The sequence below is a fragment of the Lissotriton helveticus genome, chromosome 5_1 (assembly GCF_964261635.1).
Source record: "Lissotriton helveticus chromosome 5_1, aLisHel1.1, whole genome shotgun sequence".
Classification (NCBI taxonomy): domain Eukaryota; kingdom Metazoa; phylum Chordata; class Amphibia; order Caudata; family Salamandridae; genus Lissotriton; species Lissotriton helveticus.
In genome coordinates, this window is record NC_136065.1 from 1232259111 (window position 1) to 1232268604 (window position 9494).

Sequence of the window (9494 nt, forward strand, 5' to 3'; positions counted from 1 at the left end):
AGGAGCGTTATGGTAGTTGTAAGTCATACTCTTATACCTGGGCAGGTGGGAAGATGTTGACAGCTAGTCAGTGTCCAATGCTTCCGTAAATTCTCAAAGGAGCATTAAGTCAAGCTGGACCAGTCTTTTCCTTTGCAGATAGAAGTCTGGGATAGCAGACTCCTCTGGTCATGTGACCAAGCTCAGGCAAATCCTATAGCCCATTCTCTTTTGAGAAAGTCAATGGATTCCCTCCAGGCAAGCTAACACAGCAAACATAGTAAAAGAGGGTAATATATATGTGTTTTTAATGTGCTTTATATATTTTTTTAAATGTTGTAATTGGGTTAAGAATTTTGTCTCACTTAGAGTTTGGAGGAAATTGAAAATCTATATATTTCTGTGGGAAACTCTGCGGTAGGTGTATTATTGAGGAGGAAATTCAGCCAGTGGATTAGTGTGCTCATGGAATGCTATTTTTCCAAAGGTTTCTTGAAGTGGTGATTGTGCATAATATATCTGAATTGAAGATGTAATTAAAAAAATATGAACCGGTCTCCATCTAGCCCAAGCATCTAGACTTACATTAGAAAGGAGGCTGGTAGGGAGCCTCTACAGGTTCATGTAAGCACCACTAACATTAAGGATCACGGTGTCACTAACCAGGGGTCACTCGGAAGTGGTGATCAACAGGGTCTACCCCTTGAAAGTAAGGGTGACGAGACCAAATATGTATGCCCCACCTTGTGGCTTTGCCTAAAACGTTGCCCTAAAACTGCAATCTTCAGTTTGGGGTTTCCAGTGATTAAGGGACTCTCAAACTGTGCCAGATATGAAAAACACATGGTGAATATCAGGAACAAATGTCGGAATGGCAATTTTGCACCCTGGGAATAGGGTCTGTTTTTGTACCTTTTTATGAGTAAGGAGTCATTTGATCTGAGATGCCATTGCAGTTAAGCCGGATTCTCAAAAAAGTGTGTTTTCTTCTCAATGTATGTATTATTTTGCAATCAGACTCTACTGTTATAATGGGAGGGATGTTAAAAGCTTTCACAGGGTAAAGGGACTTTTCACTAAGAGACCCAAACCTCATGCGTCATAAATATTAATGAGGGCAGAATTGCCTTGAGACTCCAAGTAAAAAGTTGTGCATGCTGGGATGAAGGCCTGCACAGGACAGCACACCTTCATGCCAGCATTCAGAATCTCAATATTACAGCATTGGGACAACATTATTTCTAAGGAGGGAGAGTCCCAATGCTGCATGCGGCACATTGTGAATCGGATGACAAGGAAGGATGCAAAGATGCGTGGGATTTACACAAATCGGGAAACATCCTTTACCACGCAACCATTACAACGCATAATGGTTAGATTGTTGTTTTTACATCGACTTGCACTGCAGGGCGCTCTAGACTAAGGAATAGTGTGAATCACTATTCCAACACCTTCCCTACTGTATGTATACTGGAGTTGGAATAGTGATTCACACTATTCCTAAATCCAGAGCCCTCCAACCCAAGTCGATGTACCGACTTGCGTTGTCAAAACCGCAATGTAAAATACTGCATTGTGATGGTATGCGTGGTATCATCATATATTCGTCCATGGCCGTCTCTAACCTTTCCAGGCTCTGCGGCTGCACAACTGGTCACAAGGGATATGTGCATACCACTGTGAGTCTTAACGGAGGTGTAGATAGAATTACGCATGGGTCATAATGTTTTCTTTGTGATTCATAATGGTAGTTATGAATTGTACAGCAATTTTATGCATTGCAATTTCTGACTTGCACTGGCTTTTCGAATGCAAACTCTTCTGAGAATCAAATGCCTGCTCTTCTGAGGTTTAACTATACGTATTCTTTGCTCCTAGTTGCACTGTTCTGCTCAGCAGACTCCATGCAGGCAGTGATTTCCAGATCTTACCTCGCGTCCCTGGGGTACACCGGATCGGATTTGTATTTGAATATTAACAGCTGTCGCCCCCAAACCTCTTCATCTGTTGTCACGTTCAACATTCCTCACAGCAGCTGTGGTACAGTGAAAGAGGTGAGACTGGGGCTCTTTCTGTGGTGAAACTAGTGCCTGCCTTCCATTCTGTCCTGGTGGCAATGCTGCAGGCAGTGCTAACACAGCAGAGCAGGCAGACCCTGACTGCGGTGCATTCTTCCGACAGCCGTCAAAAGCTCTTCAGTTCTGAGTGTGATACGGAAATCTGAATCTCGTCTGGAGGGGATGCATGCAATGTTTATGGTCATGTATTGACGCTTTAAATACATTTTCCTTGACAACGCCTGAATAATCCTCCTAGAAGTTAAAGTTACCGATATCATTGGTGGTTAATTGCACTTGTGAATTTACTCTTTTTACTGAACTGAAAGTGCCATTTGCTTGTGGGAGCCACAGAATGTAAACAGTGCTCACCACAACACTGCTTTCCGTCTGTTCTTGGCATGGCTTTCGACACCACTCTGGCTAGAGGTTACAATGGCAGTGCCAGTGCTTACATGCAGAAGAAGATGGGGAGGGTGAGGCACTATGCCCAGAGCTGCTGACGGTAGAACTGGGGAACCAAGTTCGAGTCTCAGAGTCGGCTCAACATCCTGTGATTCTGGGCAAATCACTTAATCTCCCTGTGCCTAACACAAATGAATGCGTACTTAGTAATGTAACGGGTAGTCCTGTAAAGCACTCCAATACTTTCAGGTGGAGTTCGTGGTATCTAAAACTGCCCCAAAAAATAGGGGGCAAGCCAAGGGTTGCCGCTGAATGTAGAGGAACTGTCAATACTCTGCAATTTACATCTTTGTTGCTTATCGGTATTTAGGGCTGTTCATTTTGAATTTAATGCATAGTTACAGTATTGCCAATTTTGAAGTGCAGTTGAATAGTATTGTTGGCGGAGTGGTAATTAAATCAGTAATTTGGCCTATTAGTAGTATTTAGCGCTACCGGGGGTCGTGCTATGCAAAGTGCTCTGGGGGTACAATGGGCGTATTACAGAAGGAACTGCAGACGTTTGTGCTGCTTCTTCTATAGTACGGATAGCGGTGCACATATTGTACCAGTGCTATCATGAGAGGGCATTCCCTCATTTGCAAGGGGGCGTGGCTCCATTCAAATGAGAGAATCTCTTTGCCCCTGAACCATATTATGGATGGAGGTGCAAAGGCAAAGAAGCCGTCAGGAGGTAAACTGACAGTGCACTGCAAAAAGGTGGTGCACTATCAGTTCAGCCCCTGGTGACAGCCCTCAGGAGGGGGAAAAGGGATCCCATGGAACCGACACAGAATAACCTGCAGGTTGGTGCAGTGGGAAACAATCGGAACACGCAGGCAGAGGGACAAGTTTTCCAAAAATGCAAGTGCAACCACACTTGCCTTAACTACGCAATGCCTTAACCACACATATGAGTGGTTAAGGCAGTATGCAGTCTAGATGCATGGATGGGCGGGGAGAAGAACTGGAAGCGTCAGGACAGAAGGCTCGATGCATACAGATAGGAGGAGCTGGGGACGGGTTTGGGGAGGGGATTCGTTTTTAGTGGGGGTCGGTTTTAAGGCTCTAGGCGGGGGGTTGGGGTTGTTTTTAGGACTTAGGGTTAGTGTGGGCTAGGATTTCCAGAGTCTAGAGCTCAGAGCCCATTTTAGTTTTGTGCATATTAGAGTTGGCGAGATTTGGCTGGGATTTTGGGTCGGTGTGGGTTAGGGTACCTGGAGTCTAGTGCTCTGGGCCCATTTTGGTTTCGAGCATATTGGAGTTGGCAACATTTGGCTCGGATTTGGTGTGTTTTTGACTTGCTTTGGCTGACTTTTGCTTGATTTTCAATAGGTTGGGGGCCTTTGGGTCAAAACTTGAACCCCTTCCTGTGATTCGATTGGAATTCTGCTTGGCAAGGTACTTGGGAATAAGTGGGACAAATGTCCCTCCAAGTTTCAAGAGGATTGATGCAGTGGAAGGGGTGAAGCAGAATTGTTTGTGAAGGTCTGGTTTCCAATGTTATTCAATGGGCCAGTTTTGGGGGTTGTCAAGAAATGCTTTTGGGGGAGTTCCAGTTGCTACAGGTGAAAACGGCTTCTGTCATGGATGGCGAGGAATGTGCCTGTGATTTGTTTGCTGGAAATCAATCCATGGGAAGGGTGGTTTTAGGCTTAGTTTTTAAATGAGAAATTGCCTACATTGGGGCCTATGGAAAGGAGAGGTTTTACAAGTTTTCAGGGTGCGATTAGAGGATTCTCCAGGTAGTCCGAGCAGATCTTCTTGGATGGGCAGTAGCTGAGAACCTCTAGTTTTAATACCACAGATATTCGTTTAGCAAGCAAGCCTTTACAATTAATATTGTTGTAAAGGCATGTGTGGTAATCAAATTTGTGGTAAACAAATGCATGGTTAAGACGCAATCGTGGTTGGGACAGTGTTTTAGAGGAACACATGGTTCAGCCCCGCATGTCTCTGTCATACAATCAGTGCAGTCACTCACTGCATCTACCTGCAAGGGGATCTCTCAGCCGCTTAAAAGTGAAGGTGTGTTGCTTCCTGCACAGTGAAACAACATGGAGCGGTTTGTAAACAACCTCTCCGTATTTCACTGGAATACGCTGCCAGCAGAGCACCTTGAGTTCGCTGTTGCCCTGCCGGCAGCGCATTCACAATGATAGGGCACACTTTTCCTATTTTTGCCCAGCTCACCTTTTGAACGGTGCACCATTGGCAAATAGGGAAAGTGCTCCCTGTGAGTTATTCAGCCCTTGTTGACTTCACTGTGACGCTCGCAATGTAATGAACTGTTGTATAAATGTAACAATATCAATTTTGAAGCTTCAACATTTGTAAATGACACACACTGGAAGAGCAGTGGCAAGCAGTTTGTTTGATCACAGTGAGAAATACTGGGGTTTGTAAATACCCGTATTTTGTTCGACAGCTCTGCAGTTCTTCTCATGGGTATTGATACTGTATTCTTTATAAAATTATGACAATCACTGAAATAAAAGTGCAATTCAATGCTGCTCCATCCGACTCTGCTCCGCTGCCCAACCTAGGTGGGGTATCTAGAGGATGAGAACGCAGTACATTTAAGATTACTAAAATATTGCCTACAATTAAGGCAAGATCCGCAATTTTGTCTAAAGTTTGCACAATTTCAAAATTAAGGCACATACTTGTGGTGTATATTGGCAGAATACAAACGTTTCAGTGAAATTCCATGTTTTCATAGCTAATTTCTTCGAGTAGAAATGCCCATATTATCAGGGCCGGCTTTAGCACTGGTGGTGCCCAGTGCGACAATCCCTTTTGGCTCTCCCAACACCCAGTGACTGCTTCCTCGGATTCTCCCACTACCCGCGGCAAAAGTGTCCCTCATCCCTCCTATCACAAGATATTGCTAACACAGCGTCCTCCCTGAGGTCAGCGCCCTGCCGGGGTTTAGTGCCCTGTGCGGCCGCACCTGTCGCACTGCCCTAAAGCCGGCCTACATAATATGTGTTTCGGGGTGAATTTCCAGCATTAGAGTCCAGTTGAAACGTTGACAAGCTAAAATATTTGTATTGTTAATCAGCCTTAAATCGTTTGCTCTTCCAGAGAAGCGCCAAAGAGACTGAGTAGATTAATAATACTCTAATATTTTATAGGTGGACAGAAACACTATTATTTACTCCAACACCATCCGTGCGCACCCACCTGCTACGCTCATCACGCGCCAGAAGAAGCTATACGTGACTCTGCGCTGCCGCATGAACCAGGACTCATTGGTGGAAGTCCAATACTTGGCAAATGACACGATTGAGATCAACAAGCTGCAGTATGGGCGATACGACATGAGCATTTCCTTCTTCAGCTCACAGTCCTTCCAGTACCCCATCTACGAGTCACCATACCGCGTCAGCTTGAACCAGGAGTTATACCTTCAGGTGTCCCTTCATAGCTCCGACCCAGACCTGGAGGTGTTTCTAGACACATGCATTGCCTCTCCAGATCACTTCGACTTCACATCCCAGACCTATGATTTAATCCGGAGTGGGTAAGTGTAAATTCATACACTGTTTACATTCTTTAGAAATGACAACAAAGTCACCCACTTTCTCAGTTGTTCGTCCCTACTGTAAACAAGGCAAAGCAGAAAAAGCATTGATATATAGTATATAGCAAATAGGATTTCCTGAGCCACTACGATAACTAACCCCTCACCTACAATAAAATCAGTTAATGGATAAAGGCATTCACTCTCTGACTAGACTAGTCTCTTCCTGTTTTACCAGTCACATTTTGGTTAGACAGCGCCATACGTAAACAACTCAGACCTGAGCCCCAAACTCTCCTCTTCTTCATTTCATACCATAACTATTCATTTTGCATTTCAGGCTTTTTCCATCGAAGTGGTCTTTGAGCTGATCCTTCCGAAAAATGCTTTTTCTCAACTATAGACAATCCAAAACTGCACAGCAGGCCTTAGCTGATCAAAGTGCCATGAATGTGCAAGGGAAACTTTAGGAACACTCCACCGACTCCCTTCAGACATAGGATCTCAGTACAGAGCATGCTGCATTGCTGAGAAGGGTTTTTATATGAGACACCTCCATCTAATACATTGAAGCCAAATTGTGTAGATACACCCTCCACTGCAGCTAATACTCTGCCAAGTCACACTAAGGCATCACCCCACAAGCCATGTACAACCGAAAAATATACTGGTAAAAGTCCCTGAAAATAAATGTCCCCAAAACAATCATTTTTTTATGAGTTTGCATAATTAATTTAAAGCGTTCTCGGTCTCTACAGATTCTGTCATTCATGACATTTATAACAGGATTTTAAGTTATTTGTATTTAAGGAGGTGTCTAATTTTAAATATGACTTATTTTAAGTATCGTTTCAATTTATTGCCTTTGATCGTATAAGAAGACACATGTGACTAGTCATTTTGTTAATTTTTATCCTAAATTTAAAAGGTCCGATTTATAATATCCAATGGGAAGACACTCCTAGGTAGTCATTGATTTTGGTGGAATAGGACAAGCAGCTACGCCTCTCCCCTGGCAAAAACTACTTGAGAGTCCCCTCCCACTTGCATTTATATAACATGTTTATTTAACATAATGATTAACAAAAACATTTCTAAAGCCACAGCTTTAGAAGAGACGCAAAATTAAATCTTACAGGACCATAATAAATATCTTTGATTAAATATAGTTACCAAAAAATCCTCCATAGTTGTTCTTTTCCCCTCAAATGTTTATTTAAGATGAGTTTTCAGTCAAGTTCTGACAATTGACAATGTGTCATCAAGTTGGCCGCAATATTTGTTTATATTGTTTGAAGTTGCTTCTTGAATAGCACCCGGAATGAAATGTGAAAACTAAGGGCCTCATTTATGAAAAGTGACGCATCGCTGCGTGAAAACAGCGATGCGTCACTTTTCATTGCGCCCTCCTTGCGACACCAAGGATGCGTCATATTTACAGTATGATGCATCATGTTGCAAGGAGTTACAGATACGTCAATATTTCTGACGTATCTGTAGGCGCAAAAGTGGCGCATTGCTGGAGTGTGTCACAAAAGTGACGCAACTTCAGCAATGTGTCCTTTCACATGGGGCAAGCCCCATGTGAAAGGGCTTGCGTCAGTCTTACGCCTGCTATGAGGCAGGCGTAAGATTTTGACGCATTTGAGTCCTAGAAGTAGCGCAGTGAAATCTTATAGATTTCACTGCGTCACTTCCAGGACCCTTTCTTGCGTCAATACGCCCCCCTTGCATACATTATACCTGGCGCAGGTATAATGTGGCGCAGAGGTTTACAAAGTGAAGCATCTACATAGATGCGTCACTTTGTAAATATGGTGCAACAAGGCGCATTTTTTACGCCACTGGTGCGTCACAAAAAGTGATGCAACGGCAGCGTAAAAGTGATGCACAGCCTCATAAATGAGGCCCTAAGTTGATACTAATCATTATGACAGTCACTGATCGGTATGCCCCATGATTTCCTCAAAATATCCTATTATAGAATTTACTAGAAAAGGCGGATGGCCACTTCCTTTGGAGAAACACAATTATGTATTATTAGGAAATGGCCCATATACACAAGGGTATAATGATTGTCAAGTGATGTAGATGGCAACATTTGAAAAACCAATATAAAATGTATAATGAAATATCTAGTTAATGAAATAAAATATGCATGCTTCTCAGTTTTACTGGCTTGCTTGCTGGCTCACTGTGTAAAGCTCTTCCAGTATAATCAGTTTCTATCGTTTAGCATTTCAACAAACTCTTGATGCTTGTAGTAGTTAAGCACGCTAAGGTCCATTGTTGTCCTGTTTTCCATAACAGGACTCAGCTTTGTAAGATGCAGAAGTCAGTAATTTGACTTTTTCTCCCGCAGGTGTGTTCGAGATTCTACCTACCGCTCCATCAACTCTCCCTACAGGAGCAAGCCTCGATTTGCTTTCCGCGCCTTCCAGTTTTTGAGCAGGCATCCCTTGATCTACCTGCAGTGTAAAATGGTGGTGTGCCATGTGAGCGACTACTCATCTCGTTGCCGCCAGGGTTGTCAAGCAAGACGCAAGAGAGCTCCAGAAGAGAACCATCCAGTAGCAAACATCATTGTGGGACCCATTCAGCTTAGAAAATAAAGCAATCAGCACCAGAAGATCGGCACCTTGCCCTGATGTTTAGTTTATGCATAATAGGAACTTTTAGAAAAATCTGTTTTGTGGTTGATACCTACATCACAATAAATTTCCAAATGATTCGTATAATGTGATATAATTAAATTGATCAATAAAATGGGCACTAATAATTTTTGCATTATTCCAAGTATTGTGATCATTATTAGTTGCTTTATTCATTAAAATTGTATGTAATTGAACAGTGTTAAAGAATCCATAATAATATTCAATCTGCATAGTCAACTCTGGAGATATGAGTTTGTCAGAAACACACTGTCAGATATATAAAAATCATCAATAGCAGCACATACCTGAAAATATCAGGGAACATCCTTTACTACGCGGATGTTACCCCGCGCTACCATTACGACGGGGACTGGTGTTGGAATAGTAAATTAAACTATTCCTAAGTCCGCACCCTACAGCGCAAGTCGTGGTAACGACTTGCGTTGTAAAACACGCGTTGTAACGGTACGCATGGTAATAGCCCGCGTCGTACCGTCATACATCCGAAAATATCCACTGAGAAATCATCACTGGGATCTATTTTTACAGGGGTCCATCCTTTGTGTATTTCTTATACATACTGTCACACAAAGAGGGTCATTTCATTTTATGCAGCATTTCCACATCCAAAGTCTGCTGGTTAAGATGTTTGTGTGACCTTTAACCATTACTGTTTCTACATGGACATGAGGGGCTTGATTGAACAGATCAGCCCAGAGTACTCACTGGACTTTCGAACATATTTGAGTCATTAACAAGGCGATAAACAGCTATTCCTATTCAAATGTATAGAGCAGGCAAGGTCCAGTATCATGTTTGCCACCTTGGGAGTGT

The 9494-nt window shown here is 43.0% G+C and overlaps 1 protein-coding gene across 2 annotated transcripts in view; it reads left to right on the plus strand.

Moving 5' to 3' along the window:
• The window catches only part of LOC144755238 (scavenger receptor cysteine-rich domain-containing protein DMBT1-like), an 855855-nt gene extending 847059 nt beyond the window's left edge, over window positions 1-8796 (plus strand). For both annotated transcript variants that reach the window (XM_078643952.1, XM_078643954.1), the window contains 3 exons: window positions 1858-2033; window positions 5618-6006; window positions 8369-8796. In XM_078643952.1, the coding sequence (XP_078500078.1) occupies window positions 1858-2033; window positions 5618-6006; window positions 8369-8618 (815 nt within the window). In that variant the 3' untranslated portion in view covers window positions 8619-8796. The remainder of the gene's footprint in view (window positions 1-1857; window positions 2034-5617; window positions 6007-8368) is intronic.
• Window positions 8797-9494: the final 698 nt, after the last annotated feature.